Raw genomic sequence first — 19,205 nt, forward strand, 5'->3', positions numbered from 1 at the left:
GGAATTTAATCCTTACTCTTAGGTTAATGATACTGAAAGGGTGGAAATGTCATCCACTATGGTGCTTAGAAGTGAACCTTTTAGAAAGTGATTGGATTAAATTGGGTCATTAGGGTAGGATCCCCATGACTGAATCCTGGTTGCTTTATAAACGGAGAGACCACAGACACAGATATCGGTAGACATGCACATTCCCTGTGTCTTGTCATGTAATGCTTTGAGCCATATTATGTGTGCCTACTTGCATCAAACTCTGATCTTTGACTTTTGGGAACAATTAAATCATAATTATATCTAGAATTCAAAAAGAACTCCAGTAATTTTTGTTAGGTACTAAACTTTTGGGTTGAGCAGCTAACAAATAACTTAATGTGTAGGATGAAAACGTGGCTCACTTGGTTAATCCTCCGCCTGCGGTGCTCTCCTAGGCCATAGCAGAGAGCTGGAAGTGGAGCAGCTGGACCTCGAAGCAGCACCCATATGGGATGGTAGCACTGCAGGTGGCGGCTTTACCTGCTATGCCACCGCACCGGCTCCCCAGTAATTCTTGATACTGCTTTTAAAGATAGAAACAAGCCTTTTAAAATCCTTAAATCATTAGGAATAAGATGGATTGCCAAAAAATTTAGGTGAAACCAACAGATCCTGTGTCTCCTCAAGGGTTTTTCTGGCTCTAAGTTAAGCTACTGAGATAAAGGAAGAGACACCAGGCTGAGAAGTTTCATTTCGTATTTTAATAATAATAATAAAAAAGACAATACAAAACCCAAACATTTCTTTTTACAAGTTCAGATACATACTTTTCCCCAAGTGCAAAATACTCTATGAACTGCATCATTTGATGTTTATTGTTGATTGTGTAGGAGGTGTTTACTATATTGGCAGCAGTGGAAGGCTGATATAAATACAATATTTTTAATTTTCTTCTGCTTTAAAAAAAAAAGCCTCCCACATGATGATGATGATTCTCTGAAACTTCGGTTGAACTCACACAGAAGAATAAAGTTTTCAGTTTGTCCAAACTGCTACAATCTGTGTTGTTTAGATAAGCTTATAACAACTGGGGCTTCTATTCCCTCTAATCATATATTTTCTTAAAGAATTCCTAGTCCAAATAGTGGCCCAAGGACAGGGTATGCTACCTTTGAGACAGGTCACATTTAAAGATATACTTTTGTTGTTTGCTTCATTTTTCTTTTACGGTGCTTAAGAAAGAAGCCAGGCAAGGAAACATTTTCTGCTTATGGTCAGTTATACTTTGCTGCTGTTCTCCATTTAGAAGCTGTTGTATTGAGGTTAGGTAGCAAATATAAAAATTTGAATGCTCTTTAACATTTTGAGATGGGACCTCCTAATCCATTCCAGAATCACCTTGAATATGCAAATGGAGAACACTTCTCAGCACACAACGTTTCATTAGGGCCAAAGATGAGGCCTGTACTACTGAACTTACAGCCATAAATCTGGGTCTCCACCATCTCAAACTGACCAAACTCCAGGGATGTCAGAGCAGTCACAGCTCAAGGTCGAGCATTTGGGGATTTCTATGCTTGGGATGGGCAGCTTATGTCCAGGCTCGGATCAGTTTTCTCCTGACTGAGTTCTCTGAAGTCATAAGTCGGGAATGGGCCTAGCCTGATAATATGGGAAAAGGGGCGCGGAGAAGTAAAGAGGAGTTGCCGTGTTGCTGAGGAGCTAAGTGCCTTTCTGGTATGCAGTCATTTTGTGCTTCATGAGAACAGCTTCCCATTCCCCGATGCAGATCCGAGCAGGTTTTCTATTAAGATGAATAACTCATAATACATGGCCCTGCAAGCACCCCACCCTGCGAGAGGCCTCTGGGTTGGTTCATGAATGTTTGCTATTTACACCATCTTCCTGTTTCCCTCCATTGGTAAAAAACCTCTTTTCTGTCTGACCTGTAAAGGCCTAGAGAGTCCCTGAGTGTCGACTCCTCATTCAGTCCACTTAACCCCTAGTTGGATGCCCCAGGCCCAGCCCCCTCCATAGGTTCAGCAGTAGCTTTGCCTGGGTTCTTAACCCCTAACTCGGAAAATCTAAATTAAACTTGGTGGACAATAGCAGGTCTTGACCTGCTCACCAAGAAGCCTAGTGGTCTACGCTTTCCAGACTGTGCAACTTGTTTGTGTCCCTTAAACCACGGAATAAACGGCTGGAGGAAGTATATGTATGTATATGTATGACATGACAGGAAAGGAAGGGAGCCATCAGACCCTGAAGGCATACATGGAGAGCAATTTTGTCTTTCTAAGAGACAAAGTGGCAGGGGAAAAGGAATCAGAAGGTAATTCTAGGATGGTCGAAGGCAACTAAAACAATCTTTATGGCACTTTCTATTTCCCCTGCTTGGAAAAGTCATTTTGCACCTTTACAGTGGCCCTCTGACCCAGGGAGACAAAGACAGCCAGACACTCCACCAAGAGCTGCAGTATTGGCTAACAGGTGTCAGGGGATCTAGCGGTGTCAGTGCTATTCACTGCTAAAGCAGTTTTGGCCCATGAGTGAAAGGTGGGCATCAGGCTCCTCTAGTTAAGTTTCCTAGGAGAACAATAGCTTGGGACAGTCACCTAGAAATGGACCTGAAGGGTCTGTTGGTAACCTCAGATTAGGACTATAGCTTTGGGGAAACTAGAAAGAGCAAATAGAAAATAATCTTACAGGCAGCTGGAATGAGGGCAGAGTGTGTCTAAGATCTGGGCCTCATCATGCACTCGATTCTTCTTTTGCAAAACAGTAGTCAAGAAAGCTAGGCTTGAAGTGAACTTTGAGAGGGAAGTGGCCAGGGTCAGGCAAATATCTGGTGCCCTTGCCAACTTTGTGTCGTATTCTTGGCTCCCAAGCCTTGTCTCTGGCCTCAGGATGGAGTCAGCCCATCCCCAGGTGGTTTGTCCTGGTCCTCTTCCATGTGCACACCAGCAGAAAATAGGATGAAGACAGGGAAGAGGTGCAGGTGTTCCCTATTTGGGGTAGAGAATCACTGACCCATTCCATTGGCCTCAGTAATCAGAAGGTCCGTGCTGAGTCCATGGAGAGGCATAGTGATGGCAGCATACGCTTAACAAACGCATGCACCTCTCCTAATGCTCCATCAGGTTGCCAGAATTCCCATCCTACACATCAGATACCTCTGAGTAACAGCCCTGGGGTTCCCCCGGCTGAGGGCCCTGGAGGTCTGGGTGGCCGCTACTGGAATAGAGACAGACAGATGCTCCAGCACTCAAGGTTCGTGAGATTCAAAATTGATATTCTTCCACTCCAAACATACAGTCTTCACTCCTGGGCAGCTATAAATAGGGTTGTTCTAATTGAAGAAAAAGAAACAAAAAACAAAACAAAACAATACCAGAAGACAAAAACTCCTCCCTCTAGACAACATAGACTCAAAATGATTGCACTTATTAGATGTGGACAGGGTGGGCAGGAGGCTTGTCGGGTGCACACGTACTCCTCTTGTTGCCCACAGCCTGAGGCCAGAGGTAGGTGGCTCCAGGCTGGCTGCAGAGCAGGGGTCCTCTTTGGTGGAGCCCTCAAGCCACCTGGGGCTACAAAGGGAAAGACAACTGTTGGGTGAAGCCCAGCTGGCTTCAGGTCAACAGCCACGCTTCTTTAGGGACATTCAGCAAGGGGAGAAGGGCTCCCCCAGGGAGCACTTGTGTGGGGCTGAGGGGATAGCTGGGCCAGGGAAGACAAGTAAGAAAAGGCATTAGTGTTTGAGGCTGGCTTCCAGTTGTTCTCTAGTCTCGTCCTTTAGATAATATGTTTTCTTTCTGTTTCGGTTTTTTTTAGTGATACTTGAGAACCTGGTATCTGTCCTGCAGAGCCATAGTCTCTCTCAGGGAGCCACCGTGGCACATTCAGCATGGTAATTCCTGTCGCTTTCCTCATTTGGCTTGTGTCCACTAGCCCAGCGACGTGGGCCACTTGTAAATCCTTATGGAGTGGACCTTGGGCAAAGACATGGAGGGAAGAAGGAAAGGACTGTATAGATAAGAAAGCCAGCCACGTAGGTGATCTAGGACACAAGCCATGTGCCCCAGAGGAGTGCTGGTGGCATTAAGCTTGGAAGCCGAAGGTTTCTTTGGCAGGACCCTGGGCTGCTAGAGTAACCCTAGGGAGCACAGTCAGGGGACAGTTGGGCTCCCAACTAGCAAGGCACAACCCTGTAATGGCAGAAGCCCCTCTTTGCCTTCCCCGTACTCAACTAGGCTCACTTCCTTCGAAGCTGCTGGGCCCAGGGATATGAGCTGTACTGTTCCTTCACCCCTACTGGGGGATAAAGCCAGCACTGAATAGCCTTTTCAGGGAGCACATAGGACAAACGAGAACAGTGAAGAAAGGAAACGAAGAGAAGGAGAGTGCCTGGTCTGTGTAGTGATATGTTTTTTTCTCCAAAGAGAGAGGGGAGGGTTCCTTGTCTGGGGGTGGGGGCTGTCAGCTCAGGGCTGAGGAGTCTGGGGGCTTCAAAACCTGGATCTCTGGATTTCGGGGCACTATTTGTAAGGCCTCAGGAAGCTGGAAACTTTGGAGCGGAGCAGCTTGATGAAAGATTTTGGCAGCATCTCCTTGTGTTTCTCTGTGTACTTGAAGTAGTTCTGGGGGTGGGCCAGCACCTCAAAGAAGGCCTTGATGAGCTTCTTGTCCTGCAGAGGATGGCAGGCAGCAATGTCAGCCTTGGCATCAGCAGTGGGACAGAGGCACACGGCTTTTACTCGGCAGCCCCTCTTGATGTCTAATGGACATCTCTCTCTGAGCACATCTGGAGTGAACCCTGCATTCTCATCCCCATCATCTGCTCCTCCAGAACTCCACAGCTGGCTCCATGGCAGCTCCACTCCTGTTGCTCAGTCCTCAACCCAAGGAGCCATCCTTGGCCCCTCTTGGAACTAGCGCACATCCTGCTGACTGACTATACCTTCAAAATATATCCAGGGTCTGACCACTTCTCACCGTCTGCACAGCTTCCACCTTGCTCCAGGCCACTATCATCTGTCCCTTCGGCCACCAGAGTAGCCTCCTAACTGTTCTCCCTGTGTCCTCTCATACACTGTGCGGGATTTTGTGGATTTTTAATTAGTGCATCTTTTTTCTATTTGAGACACTTCTCTGGTTTCTTTTCCACTCGGAGCGAAGTGATCCCTTGTCTGGCCCATTGGCTTAGTGTGATCTCTGTTCTTTCTCCCCTCTCCCCTGTCCCCTGACTTCCTCATGCTACTGAGCCACACTGGCCTCCTTGAGGTTCTGGAACACGTCAGATTCTCCCATGCAGTATACCTCCTCTGATCCTCCAATGGGCAACCCTTTTACCTCATTCAGGTCTCTTCTCTGAGGCCTTTCTGACTACCCTGTCTACAGTAGCACCATGAAGTGTGGGGAGCCTGCCACGTGCCAGTACTGTGCCTTAGAACTCAGACCTCCTGGCTCCCGGGCTGGTAGTCTTCATCCTGCATTGGTGGATTTCTAGAATGAGAGCTGGGGCTTCCAGCCCATCACCACACTTTAATCAGAACAGCTGTACTACCCTATGCATTAAAGTCCCATGGCACATTTGACTTGAAGTAAAGGCTCATTTAGATGCTTAAAAATATTTGAAAAGTATTGCTGAAATTATATTCTTTGATGTCTTCAAGTTCTAGGAAGTTGTTTTCATCATGGCTTTTGTTTTGATGATAATATAAAACTTGCTAATAGAGATAGGACTTTTTTGCAGTGGTTATTTATGAAGGACAATTCTGTGTTTAGGACTAGGAGTAGTAGAATTTGGATCCCTAGTCCCACAGTATCCAGTCCATTCTTTAATGTTAGAAATACTTCTTTTACCTAAAGAAGTCTACACACGAGTTGCTACATCTGATTCTCTGGGGGAGGGGCTGCTGGGGAGGGCAGAAGGGAAGGAAGGGATTTAGGCAAAAGCATCTGTCTGTACTTCGTGATCCCTGTATCTCTTAGTAGAAGAGGTAAGGGACATTTCTTCTCAGCTTCCCTGTCTTGTCCATGTTTTCCCAAAGGTATACTATAGTGTAGATGATGCTGCAGTCAGATAGATGGGTTGGGCTCAGAGCCCAGCCTTACCACTGGACAAAATATTTAACTCTTTGTGCCTCAGTATTCTCATCTGTAAAGTGGGAACAATGAAAGCATCTCCCTCACGGATCAAGTCTATGTATCAAATGAGAAGGTTCACAATAGCACTCTGCATGCTCCTGCCCGTCATTACATGTTGTTGTCAATATTCACTTGCCTTTAAAATTTCCTGGTGGTTTTCAGAGGCATAGAGCCGGCCATCTCGCACAATGTCTTCTACTAGCTGCTCGTAGTCCTCTGCAGAGACAACCCAGTGGGGATGGCAGAGGGGTGAGGGGCTGGTGCTGGGAGGGGGAGCTCCTCCTGCTTCCTGGGCTCCCTCCCAAGATGCATGAGCCTGCCCTTTCTCACCCGCCTCCCTGGCTCTGCTGCCCTTGCTCACCATCGTAGGTAACATAGGGGATCTGAAAGCCACGGGCGCTGTTGGCCTCGCTGGTCTTGAAGTTGATCCAGAGCTTCCTGGATCGGGCCGTGAAGGCGATGGGGCGTTCGTAGGTCTGGCAAGTCTCGTAAGTGGTAATGGAGGATGGGGAGGCTGGCAAAGCAAGCAGCAGGTCAGTGGAGCAGCAGGGGAGGCTACCCGCGCCCTCCTGGATCGAGTGAGGACTGTGGAACAGGGGCGGGGAAGGGATCCCTGAGCTAGGCTAGCCCCGGACAGACACACGCACACCCATCCACACACCACACATGCCCCCCCCTCCCCCACTTGCCCTGGGCTCCTGCCACAGCTCCTCTTTCTCCCACCACATGTGACATTCGACATTTAGATGAATGGAGTGGCAAAAAATGCTAGGATAGGAACGTGGCACGCCTAACATCGTTAGAGTGCTAGCTCTCTTAACTCTGCTGTCTACTGAACAGGAACCACTCACTGATCTTCTCCTTTGTCAGCTTCTCTCTTTCTGGGCCTGTCTCACAGGTCGCTGACTTCACCGTCCCAATTCTCCCCGTGCCTGTCTCTGTCCCTCCCAGCCAGTTTTGGACTTCCCTTCCCTGACCCAGCTCTGCAGCCACCCACAGTTCTTTCTCATGACGAGGACGTCCCCACACTCGTCCTCAGATGGCAGGAAGATCTCAGGTACCACGATAAGGATCTTGCGCTTGGGTGGGGGGTTGATGTTCCAGATGCACTCCACGCCGGCTGGGTAGTTGCCCGGGTAGTTTGGGGACTCGATATAGCCAGTGAACTCACCTAGCTCCCCACCACACTGGCGATCTGCAGCAAGCCGGGCAGGTGGAACAAGAGCGAGAAGGGAACTCAGTGGGGAGGCTGAAGGGTTCTGAGGTGGAGGTCAGACCCACGGGCAGCCTCCCTGGAGTTCGTCCCGCCCCCGGTCTGGGCGCTCCTTCCTTCTTACTCCCTACCAGCTCTTCTCACTTCCCCCTGCTGCCTCATTAGCTGTCCCCAGGGAGAGGGTGCTTTAGTACCCAGCCTAGCAACTGGCCTCAGTACTGCCTGGGCTGCGGAGAGGTGGAGGATGGAACTTCCCTGCTCACCCACCCTCTTCTCTGCTCTTCTTTCTTTCCTGCCCGTTGCCTGCCGCCACCCCTACCCCACTCCCCACCGCCGGCCTCTCTATCCCGCTTCCCACAGCCTAGCCTGCCACATACTCTTGCACTGGGCCACGCTGGTAGAGCCATCAAAGTCAGTGCTTGTATTTCCTGGACAGCGAGTGCAGAAGTTCTGACGGAAGTCCGGCTGATAGGAGCCCATGGCACAGCGGATACAGCGGTGGATGCTGGTGTTGTAGTAGTGCCCTGGGGAGCACTGGACTGCAGGCAAGGGGGAGAGGCAGGCGTCAGGGTGCGGCAGGGGCAGTTCTTCACAGAGAATCCGCAGGTGGAAGACTCCAAAGTTTCTTTCAGGGTCCCCACCTTTTCCCGTCATGTCAGAACTTCAAAGTCCAGGGAAAAACCAACCTCACAGACTGGTTGGCTACAGTGCCAGTCCTTTTCTTTCAGGCACTGAGCACTGTGCCAAACCTGTACAGAAACTCATGTGGGAATGGAGGGGGACTGTGTCTCTAGTTCACCAAAGCAGAGTTAACGGATCTGCAACGCAGACTGTTACTCTTGATTCTCAGGCCTGGGACTAGCAGAGGGCCAGGACAGGTCCTGGAAGAGGACGGCGTGGTCGGTCAGGCAGCTGGGCCTTTCTCGGTTTGGGGAGAATGGTGGGACAACCTGTCCAGGTCTGTTCTGGGAACCTGAGGAGGTCTTTTGGGGAGCACCTGGGATTGAAGAGTCCCCAGTGGCGCAGCCCCCTCACCTTTGGTGTCACAGTCCTGGAAGGAGATGGCCCCCTCATGCTTGGTGGTCAGGCCCCCACCACATGGGAAGCACAGGGTCCGTCCTGCTTCAGGTTGGTAGGTGCCACGTGGACATGGCTGGCAGGGTTTGAACCCATCTGTGGAGTGTTGGCCAGGTGGGCACTGACCTGGAATGAACCAAGGGTCCCACTCTGATGGGGATGGTCCTGAGTCACCCCCATGGGGTCACCCGGTTTCAGGGGACAGAGGCATACGGACAGAATGTTAACTAGGAGAGTGGCCTAGAGCCTGGGTCCGCCCTTTGGGAAATCCCACCCTTCCCCACTCTGTATTGTTTGTTCCCCTGGCACCTGCACACGTAGTGATGTTGGTGGCTCCAAGAGGCCCGTGGGCATCACTTCCAGGGCAAAGGTCGCAGGAGAGTTGCCCTTCTCTCTCCTGGAAGGTGCCCGCTGGGCATGGCACACACTGCTCCGTCTGGCCGTGGTAATACGTTCCCTGCGGGCAGCTGACTGAGGGAGAGTCGGCCGTGCTAGCCACCCACCCCCCTTTTTCCCACCACCCAGGCCAGGGACTCCCCTTCCCGCTCCCTCAGATTTGGGGAGAATCTCTGTCAGAGAACAAACAGAATCCTGCTTGGGAAGTGGTGGGGGTGAGGGTGGGGGTGGGGTTCAAAACTGCAAGAGAGTTGCAGGCCCTGCTTGGTACCTCTCTATAGAGTTCACCCTGGGAAGGGAGGGTGGTGGGTCAGAGGGTCTTGGCTGCCTCACAGTTTGAGAGATGCAGCTGAGGCCCTAAGGGGTCCTGCTCTGAGCCAGGCCCGAGCTGGGCCTTCCCCACTCCCCTGCCCCCATCAAGCTCCCTTACCACACTTGGCCCCAGAACGGTGCTGCCCAGGCCTACAGGCCTCCACCAACTCTGCTCGTTCCCCGGGTGCTGGGCCTGGCTTGTGGGCCAGCTCATAGTCAAGGCCTGCCAGGCGTAGCAGGAAGCGATCCTGGTTGATGGACTTTCTGAGCATCTTCAAGGACCCTTTCAGTCGACGTTCCATCCGCTGCCGGAGGCAGGGCAGCCCACAGCCCGCTGGTGGTGGATGGCAGTGTGAGTCAGGGAAGGAGAGAAAGCAGTGTGAGCAGAGGGCAGGGGGCGGGCAGGGCATGGTGAGAGGGACCAGCTGTTGGGAGAGGCGTCAGGCAGGATCTGCCCGAGGACAGGCTTTGTCCCTTCCTTTCGCTGCTGAGACTTGTGGTTTCCCCAGCTCTCTCGTCCCCTTCTGGCCCTCCTCCCAACAGTACCCCAGTCCCACCTGTGATTTCTTCGGCTCTGACCTCTGCCTCCAGTTCCAGGGTGAGCCGGGTGACCTCCTTGCCTGGAGGGGTCCGGGCTCTCCGGCCCTTGCCCTTCCGAGAGGAGTCACACTTGAGGTGGATGAAGGTAACCTGGCAGTCAGAGCAGGGGGCACCACCTGGAGGAGAGGCCTTGTCAACCCCGGGGGGCACCTCTGGGGACAGGGCAAGTGCCCACCCCAGCTCTCACTTCCCTCCCTAACCCAGACGAACCGTGCTGGATCCCTGACTGCACTCTCGGTGCCCTTTGAGTCTAAGATACTGAGGAGCTGGGAGAGGGGAATGTGGGACTCTCTCGGGCCCTCCGCCTACGCCTGCTTTGACCTTGCTGTCTCCAGAGTGCTGGGTGCTGGTGGGTTTTGGGAAGAGAGCTCCCGCAGCAGTGGAGTCAAGGGCCCGGGAGGGTTTGGTGGCCCACTGGCCCATCAGAGTGGGGTCCCCAGTCCAGACCTGGCCCTGGAATTCTGCCAGCCTCCTCCATTTTGCCTTTGTTGCGCAGGTGCAAACGGCATTTGGCGTCCTTGATCTTGAAGGAGGCCCGCTGTTTCACTGACAGCACTGCAGTCTCTAGAGGGATGGTAGAAGCTCAGCACAGGCTGGGGGTCCCGTGAGGGTGCGGGCTGCAGGGGAGGGTGCTGAGAAGCTGGGCAGTGAGTCAGAAGCTTGGCTGGGAGAGTGAGATCATGAAAGTCAAGGGGCTCAGAGGGAGCAAGGCAGCGGGGCAGGGGGATTACAGAGCAAACAAGGGATGGATGAAGAAGAGCACTAAGGGGCTAATTCAAGAGAATAGGGTGGTAACAAAACTTCTGGACTGGTGCTCACCATGGCATTGGTTAGAGTTTGTGCTGTTCCCATGTTGGCTGGCTCGGGCTGGAGCAGCCTTGGGGCTGGGAGTGCCGCAGCTCACTGTGAAGCCATTCTCAGACTCTGAGAGAGAGGGCCTGTTACCACCCTGACCTGCCCTCCCAACACCACCCCCGGAGGTGGAATCCAGGGGGAGCGGAGGAGCTGCCCAAATTGCCAGCCTTTCCTCCCTTCACCCGCCAAGCCCCCCAACACCCTCTTCCCATGTACCTGGCAAAAATCGGGCCCGGGAGGGGCAGGTCAGGGCACAGGTGTCCTTCTTGCCGGACCGGTTGCAACTGAGCATGGCTTTCGAGGCCCCAGGACTGCCCTGACACTTCACTGGCTCTAGGAAGGGAAGAGAGGCCTGAGGAGATGGCACATTCCTCTCCCCGATCTCCCTTACTTGGGTACTGTTGTACCCGTGGAGCCTGATGAGGGAATTATTTGCCAGAAACTTCCAGTGGCTAAATTTTCCAGCCCTTTCCATCTCATACTCTCCCTAGCGTGGCTTTTCAGCTTTTCAGGACCCCAACTACCCCCTGAGACTGCAGTGCCAGCTTCAGCCAGCAGAGGGCACTGCCCACCTGTGCAGTCCTTGCCGTTCCAGTGCAGCCGGCCGTGGCCTGCTGGGCAGGTACACTGGTAGCTGCCAGGAGTGTTGATGCAGCCAAAGCGGCAACCTCCTCGGTTGATGCTGCATTCATCCACATCTGGGGGAAGGAACAGAGACACAAATGGTGGGGGGCAGTGGGAGCCACGGTATGGGCAGTGAGTAAAGACCTTTGGTTAGTTCCAGGCACCCTAAATTATGCGAGATGAGTAAGTTCTAGAGATCTACTGGACAGCATTGTGCCTATAGTTAGCCATACCTTAGTGTACTCTGTAAAATTTGTTCAGAAGGAGCCAACAGCTTGATCTCCTTTTAAAAGCCTCCCACAACTACCTACCAGTGGGACTGTCATGTGAGAGCTGAGTATAGTGTTCTGGGGACAGTGAAGGGGATGAGAGAGAAATTCTGGAGGTAGGGTTCTGTTCCCTGTGTTCCTGTCACCCGCTGGTCTTCAGAGACTGTCTTCATCCCTTGCATTTCATTACAGTGGCTACAGACATGGCACGTGCACCCAGGGTGAGGTGAGAGGGGCCGGGAGTCGCAAGCTTGCTGGCTTACCCCCACAGTGAGTGACACCATACAGCAGGTAGCCACGATGGCAGAGACACTGGAAGCTTCCTGGTGTGTTGACACATACGTGGTCACAGGTGCGATCAAAGGAACACTCGTCTATATCTGGAAGAGCAAGGATTCCAGCCACTGAATCTATCTTGGGGCATTTGACCCTTGCGTGGGTAAGGGGCCCAGATGAGAGGCCCTGGCTCTCCCCCTTGAGCTGAAAGTGCCCCTAGTTGTAACCCAGCCCTTGGATCAGTGGTTGAGCGAGGTCCCCTCCATTTGGAGTCCTTGAAGTCAGTAACTGCGAGACGTGCTGCGTGCGGATCTGGGCTACTCTGTGTGGTCAGGCAGGTCGTACTCTGCCAAGGGTAGCAGCTGGGGGATGTGAGTTGCCAGGATGTGTGCTCCAGCGTGGAGCTGGCTCGCCAAGAGGAAGTGGTACCATTTGCTAATTCACAGCACGGCGCTCTCCAGAGCCTCTCCACAGTGTCTATTGAGTTTCTCAGACTCCAGACCTCTTTCCTCCTTAAAAGTTCCCACCCAAGCCCGCTCACCCTGGCAGTTTCTCTCGTTGATGAGAAGCTTATAGCCCTTCTTGCAGCTGCATTCAAAGCTGCCCACTGTGTTGCGGCAAATGTGGTCACAGCCTCCATTGTTCAGGCGGCACTCGTCTATGTCTGGGCAAGCAGGACAAAACAGAATGGAAGATAATATTGAAGGCTGGAAAGAAGCAAGGAGACGAAATCTCTGCCTCCCTCCCAGACACAGGGGAAAAAGGAGGGCCCGCCCCACTGCTCCTGTCTCACGCTCCTGTCAGTGTCTTCTGAGACGGAGTCCTCTTAGAAGGGGACAGATGGGCACCAGAGTAAGGCCCTCAGGGAACTGCCGGGACCAGGGAGCAGCTGGGCACCTGACCTACAGGCCAGTCCATGACCTGTGCTCTCCAGCTGAAGGTCATTCCTGAGACGTCTGGTAGGTAGGATCCTCCCTCTCCTGTCTCCCAGCCCTGTCACAAGGGCCCTGACAAGAGCCCTGAGGGGGCCAGGGAAAGGTGGGGAGTTCAAAGGGACTCGCTGGGAAGGGGCTGCCCTCCTGGGAGGAGCTGGGGAGGAGGCCAGGCGAGGGAGGACCTTCAGGAGAGCCAGTCAGGCTGGGCAGCTGGTGGGGGAGGGCTGGGGGGCCAGGCAGGGGGCCGGCTGGGAGAGGTCTGGAGAGACTCAGGCCCGAGGCAGCTTTCAGCACCAGTAAGGGAAAAGGGGGTGGGTGAGCAGCTTCCTTCCTGAGGTCAAGTTCCCTAAGCTGGTGGCAGACAGGACCCAGGCTACTCAGCCCGACTTGGGGGAAGGGGGCAGGGAGGGCAGCCTTCCACTTCACTCTCAGCATACCTGTCAACAGTCCTTCCCAGCAGGAAGCCTCTGGGCTCGCAGGGCTGACCTGCTGCCCCAGCCCTCCCCCGCTCCGCCCCCCTCCTCCCCTCGCAGCTGTCTGGCCAAGAGACACAAAGAACCAGCCCAGTCCTCCTCAGAGTCCCCACTCCTTATGACCGGGGGACACAGACCTGATGAATCATTATTTTCAGTATGGCTGCCCTCCCTTTTCTCCTCCTCCCTCTTCCCCACCCTCCCCCTGACCTGGATAATTAAAAGGCAGGGGAAATAGAATGGGCACTGTGGGAGATTATACCATAATAACAGCCAACACAAAGTGTTTACCGTTTGCCACGCTCTGTTCTAAGTGCTTCCTATACAGTGACTCATCTAATCCTTACCACACACCTGTGAGGCAAGCACTGTGGGGAAACTGAGGCATGGAAATGTTAAGCAACTGGCCCAGAATCACAGAGCTGGGATCTGAACCCAGCAGCCAGTGGGATGTGAACTCCAGCATCAGTGCTCCCGACCACCCTCTTAGTCTTCCTTTGGCCAGTACACCTTCCCAAGGGAGCCGGCACACCCCACCGCCACGCCCACCCCGAGCCTCCTGGGAGGTCTAGGGAATGTGGGTTAAGAAGGTTCTGAGCCACACCTGTGACCTCTTGCACAGCCAGGGCTCAGATGGCCTTTCAGACCCAGGGACACAAAGACCCACAGGGGAATGGGGATGGGTAGGGAAAAGAGGTAAAGATGGGGCAGGGGACACTAAGGAACGGGGTGGACTTTTGTGCCCCTTGAACTTAGATGGGAAAAGTATATAGGAGACAGCTCTTAGCCACACCCCGGGTTCTTCATAAAAGGGGTTGAGACATCCTATAACGGGTACCACCCAGCTCTGGTCCCAACCTCAGCCCCTTACCAGGGGCTCTGTGCTCCCGTCCTCTCAAGTCCTTACCTTTGCAGGTCTTCCGGTCTGGCTGCAGCATGAAGCCCACAGGGCAGCTGCAGTGCACACCGGTGGCTGCATCGTGGCACTTACTGTCGCAGCCCCCATTGTTGACAGCACAGGTCTCTGTTTAGGAGGGAGTTGGGGATGGGAACCAGGTTAGTAGCCTAGAGGAGTTCCCAGCTCGGGGCTGTGGAAACCACGGAGGCCTGAGGGAAGGCCTTGCTCCCTCCCTGTGCTTTAGGAGGAGTATTAAGCAGCGGCTGCCGGCTCCCAGCCCCCTTCCTCCCATCACTCCCAGCCCCCATCCCCTCACAAGTGCAGCCAAGCAGTCCACGTCCCTGCCCCCTGCTTGATTGAAACAAGGTGGACAGCAGTGAGGCAGGTACAAGCCAGAGCTGTCAGGCAGGAATGTGCTGAGGGGGTGGAGGGGGTGAGGGGGAGCAGGGAGGGATGGGAGCCGAGTGAGGGGGTTTCTGGCGGCCAGGGAACCAGAGGGACAGATAGGAATTGCCTCTTACCACTGAACATCTCATGGGGCAGGGATGTGGGACAGTCTTAGAGTGGGTGGGGTGGGAAGAGTGTGCCTGGTGCCTCCCACGCCCACTGAGGGACGCCATCTCTTTTCATGCCCCTTCTTCCCTGCCCAGCTATCCTGAGAAAGATCCCAGTCCCAGACGACTGTTCACCCTCAGAGGAGACAGCACACGCTGGGTCATCTTCCTCCAGTTCCTCCCAAGCCTCCCTCTAGTTGCTGGCTGTGTTGTTTTACTTTCCCAATGGCAATGGGGAGAGATGTAGGTTAGGGCAAGGGGCAAAAAGAGAAAAAGAATCCAGAGGGTGTGGAAAGGTGGGTGAAAGAGTGTGAGGACCTCAGAGTTTGACAAAACGAAAGTCCTTTTTTCAGCTAAGTCTTGCGTGGCTCCCTCTTGGCTGCTAAGCTTTTCAAGAGCTCGGAGGTGGGGGAGTGTGGCTGTACCACTCTCCTCACTGTTTTCTGAATTCAGAGCAGAAGAAAAACAGGTTTAGAGAGCAGCTCGGTAGTCAGGTGAGTCTGAGGAAAAGCGATCAGCTCAAATAGTGCAAGTTCCTGACAGGTGCCCTGATGCTGTGGAGGGGTAGCCCATTTGGGGGGGGGGGGTAGCATTCTCCCCTGAGAGGGAGAATCCCAAGGCCTCCAGTAGTGATTCTCAAATGGAAACTGAATGAGAAAAGCACTGGACAGCACTACCATCTTCTGGAATCTCTGAGACCTGACACTCAGCCCAACTCTTGTCACTATGACAGAAGCAGCAAGGCCAGGGCTCCAGAAGACGCCTGGCACTGGGTTCCTGGCCATCATGCCCAGGTTTGGGAAGAGCCACAGTGGGATCCCCTTGTGTCATTCTCACTGTAGTTGTTCCTGAAATTCCCCAAGCCCAGCTCCCCCAACAAGAGTGCTGTTAGCATAAGAAGAAGTCCACTAAGCCCTGGGCCCAAGACAAGGGAACAGAGATCCTGGGCCGGGTCTAGGTAGCTTCTGAAGGATCCAGGGCTGGGAGCAGGAGAGCTGACAGGCCGTCTGTCCCCAGCTAGACCACAATACCAGGCATGGCTGCCTGCCTCTGCAGGACAGCATACTCCATAGCAGAGCAGGTGGGGCAGCCCAGGGCACACACAGCCTCACCCCTTGCTCTCCAAGGCTGCAGAATTAGAGCCACAAGTTACTCCATGCCAGGTGCTTACAGGTGCACCACACACACTGTCTGAATCATCACAGCAACCTGAAGGGAGGACCGTTCGTCTCCTTGTCTTACAGAAAAATGAACTGACAATCACAGAGGAAAGTAGCTTGCCTGAGGTCATACAGGCGGAAAGTGGCAGAGGCAGGATTCACACTCAACTCTGTCCCAACTCAGATGCTGTGCTCTTAACCAGAATGGTGCATGGTGCTGGTACTGGGAATGAATGTGGGTAAGAACCCAGGGAAGGCATCTCAAGGAAGGGACGGCACGTAACCCTACTGCACCCCCATCTCAGTGCACAGCGGGCACGGTGGGTAAGATGGTTGTGCTAGCTGGATCTTTAACTGAGAAGGAGTGAGTGGGGAGGGGCAGAGGGCTGGGAGGGGGCGTGTTAGGAAGTGGGTGTGGGAGGAAGGAGCAGAAGAGGAAGAGTGTGAGGGACAAAGGAAGACAAGATCAACACGAAGGCTCCCAGGCCAGTCCTTAGAGACTTAGGTTTCCTGTCTCCCAGTGGGCCCAGTGCCCGGCTGCCAGGACAGTCCTGCGGGCAGGCTGATGGGCATGCGGTTAGTGGGAGCCCCAGCAGGTTAGCCCTTCCCCTAGCAAGCCAGTGAGAGTAAGCGGGGAGAGCAGACATATTTACCATTAGAAACGGCCTGAGTGGGGATGTGCTGCTCTAGCCGCCTTTCCCCTGTTTGACATTGTAAAAAAGCTGTTTAGATGCTGGGCGGGAGCCACTGTGGCCCACTGGGCCCCAGACCCCTCCCTACCCCTCCTCCCCCCGTAAGCCCACACCACTAACGCCCAAATGAGCCCTGGAACCCTACAACAGAGTCGTTCCTCAGCGTTGTCCTGCCTGGCATCCTCACAGAGTCCCACCAAGGGACTGAGAAACTGAGCCTCAGAGGGGCAGTCACAGGCCCAGTGTCACACAGCACGTGAGTGACAAAGCTGGGAGGCAGCCTCGGGTCTTACAAACAGCCAAGTCCCAAATCCCATGTCCACGCTTTCGGCTACACTGTACCCTGTGTCTCCCCACTAACTCCAAGTGTCAGGCTGACTCCGACGAAGTTTCCTCCTCCCAGGGCTGGTGAGAAAAGTGAGATAAAGGGCAAGGTAAGGAAAGTTCTAAGGGAGAAGAGGAGGGGGAGCTGGAACCCTAGGACAGCTTCATGAGCCCTCTTCTGCTTCAGGCACCCGGGGCCCAGGTGGCGGGATGAACCTTGGTTTAGAGAAGAACTCGAGCAGCCGTGTCACGGGCTGTCCGAACAGAAGGGAACCAGAGCGGGGTCAGGCCCTTGTGTCTGTGTGCCCTGCACTCTGTCCTGATTCATGCAGTTTTTCTGGGGGGCCATTGCTGTGTCTTGGGGAGGCTCTGGGCTGTGGGAATACGTCCAGGGGAGTGTGGGAGGTTGGCAAGTAGAAGAATTAGACCTACGAGGAAAAATGAAAGGAGCTGGGAAAAAAGTAGCCCAGAGAAGGCAAAGTGACGATCAAAAATGTTCTGTGGGCTTTGAAAAGTGAATCCAGAGGGAAACGTGCAGCAGGAGGGGTCTTAACTGAAGACACACTTGGGAACTGGCCGTGCGAATCTCGAGCAGGTGCCTGAGGGGGACCTGGGAGAGCATCACCTGCTCCCCTGTTCCTGGGGGGGGGGGCAGGCCTCTGGTGGTGGAGGGTAGGAGGGGCTGGTTCTCACGTCTGACATGCATGACCTCACCCAGAATGACTGTTCACACCTCCCCATCCCCAACGTGTCAGGGCCACCAGTTGAACAGCTGCCCACAGACACCCATGCCAAGAGCAAGCCTGCCTCCTGCCTGCCTGCGGACACAGCCTCTCCTCTCCTGTTTATTTCCCACCTCTCCTCTGCACGGGCTCACCTCGTCCTGTCATCTTCTCAGCATTAATGACCTAAAGACCCAGGGAACCAGGAATTTAGGAAATTGAGGTTCCTGAAGATACGTGAGGTAAGACCTAGGAGTTCAGGAAAAGGGAAACAGGTCTTAAGAGAGCCTCAAAGTAGGGTGAGCGGGATGGAAGACTGGAGGTGGTGAGGAAGTGAGACCATGACAGGTGGAGCTGAGAGTGTGAACCACTGAGGTCTGGAAGAGAGAACGAAGGGGCACACAGGAGGAGAGTGAGGGAAGAAAGGCTGGAGAGGAAGAGGGTGCTGGAGCCAGGAAACCCACTTTTCTGTTGAGGGTTGGTTGCTGCAGGAAGGAACACTGTCAGCATCAGTTCAGAGTAGGGGTAGTGGGCTGGGCCAGCTCCATCTCGCCACACTAGTCACCAGGGCGCCAGCCAGGCCCAGCCAGCTACATTTCCCCCGTGCTCTGCCCCCTTCCCACTGTAGCCTCCGTCAACAAGCACCTCTGCGAATTACTCCAGTTTGGCCACACTTTATGGGATAAAGAGGCCAGTGAAGCTCTCAGGGTGGGTGATGCAACCAGTGAATCGGGCAGAGGCTCAGGTGAGCGCCATCGGTTTCTCTCCAGGTTGTCCCTCATTGGACCTGCCACTGTCCGGGTGTTCAACTCCCTCATCAGTCACTTTGTGTCCAATCTCTGGGCCCCTGTGCTCCCCTCCTCGCCCTGGTTCCCGAGGGTCCCCACCCACCCCCATCACAGGCAGACTGAGTTCTCCCCTGGCCTCACCCACCGATGCACGTCTTCCCGTCCGTGTGGAGCACAAACTTGACATGGCAGCCGCACCGGGGCCCCTGCTCTGTGTCATCACATGTGTGCTGGCAGCCACCGTTACCATAGTTGCACGTCACTGCAGAGAGGGCAGGAGGCCTGTCAGCTCTCTCCTCACTGAGTGCCACAGTGCCACGGCGTGGCAACTGGTGCTCTTCTCTAGTCCCTCCCCTGCTCCCTTTCCCTCCCAGCCCTGTCTTTTTGCTGCTTTGTCCACCCTTCCCTCTGCTGCCATCCCAGGAATCTCACATTTACAATCCCGTTGATTCTTGGTGAGCTCGAAGCCAGGGCGGCATTCACAGGCGATTCCTCCCTTTGGGGTCTCGCGGCAGATGTGGGCACAGCCGTGATTCTTGTTCATGCAGTTCATTCCTTCTAAAAGGGAAGAGGAGGGGGTGCATGGCCTGTCTCCCTCCTGGGGGAGGAAGGGCTAGAAGGGGCATTTGGGGGCCTCAGAAATTAGAAGAATTCTCTGAGGTTGCAACACAAGGAGTCTTCCCTGCAGGGGCAGACCCACAAAATGGGGTGCTACCCAGCAGTGCTGAAAGCCATCCTGATTGGTGTAACAGGAGCAGATACCCATCCCAGAGAAAGCCTGCCCAATCACACTGTCCTTTCAACACCTGAACTGCGGTCCAACAATTGCCTGGCACTGTGCCAGGGACAGAGTGGACTTAGTAAGGACCCAGACAAGATGCACTCTCTTCCTGTCAAATTGGGAAGAAGATAAA

At 53.9% G+C, this 19,205-nt stretch overlaps 1 protein-coding gene across 5 annotated transcripts in view; it reads right to left on the minus strand.

Moving 5' to 3' along the window:
- Positions 1-712: 712 nt before the first annotated feature.
- Positions 713-19,205, minus strand: part of SCUBE3 (signal peptide, CUB domain and EGF like domain containing 3) — a 35,874-nt gene continuing 17,381 nt past the window's right edge. The window contains exons 4-23 of one of the 5 annotated variants that reach the window (XM_070074158.1): positions 18,724-18,849; positions 18,437-18,553; positions 16,419-16,466; positions 14,061-14,177; positions 12,287-12,409; positions 11,733-11,849; positions 11,149-11,274; positions 10,793-10,909; positions 10,541-10,645; positions 10,169-10,285; positions 9,679-9,837; positions 9,240-9,455; positions 8,723-8,884; positions 8,372-8,539; positions 7,714-7,875; positions 7,121-7,318; positions 6,485-6,637; positions 6,260-6,339; positions 4,489-4,661; positions 713-3,563 (exon numbers count right to left, since the gene is read on the minus strand). In XM_070074158.1, coding sequence (XP_069930259.1) covers positions 4,512-4,661; positions 6,260-6,339; positions 6,485-6,637; positions 7,121-7,318; positions 7,714-7,875; positions 8,372-8,539; positions 8,723-8,884; positions 9,240-9,455; positions 9,679-9,837; positions 10,169-10,285; positions 10,541-10,645; positions 10,793-10,909; positions 11,149-11,274; positions 11,733-11,849; positions 12,287-12,409; positions 14,061-14,177; positions 16,419-16,466; positions 18,437-18,553; positions 18,724-18,849 — 2,561 coding nt within the window. In that variant the 3' untranslated portion in view covers positions 713-3,563; positions 4,489-4,511. Of the gene's footprint in view, positions 4,662-6,259; positions 6,340-6,484; positions 6,638-7,120; positions 7,319-7,713; positions 7,876-8,371; positions 8,540-8,722; positions 8,885-9,239; positions 9,456-9,678; positions 9,838-10,168; positions 10,286-10,540; positions 10,646-10,792; positions 10,910-11,148; positions 11,275-11,732; positions 11,850-12,286; positions 12,410-14,060; positions 14,178-16,418; positions 16,467-18,436; positions 18,554-18,723; positions 18,850-19,205 lie in introns of all 5 variants that reach the window. The other 4 variants (XM_051855750.2, XM_070074159.1, XM_051855754.2 and 1 more) reach the window with 4 other exon arrangements.

Source organism: Oryctolagus cuniculus, chromosome 5 (genome assembly GCF_964237555.1).
Source record: "Oryctolagus cuniculus chromosome 5, mOryCun1.1, whole genome shotgun sequence".
Classification (NCBI taxonomy): domain Eukaryota; kingdom Metazoa; phylum Chordata; class Mammalia; order Lagomorpha; family Leporidae; genus Oryctolagus; species Oryctolagus cuniculus.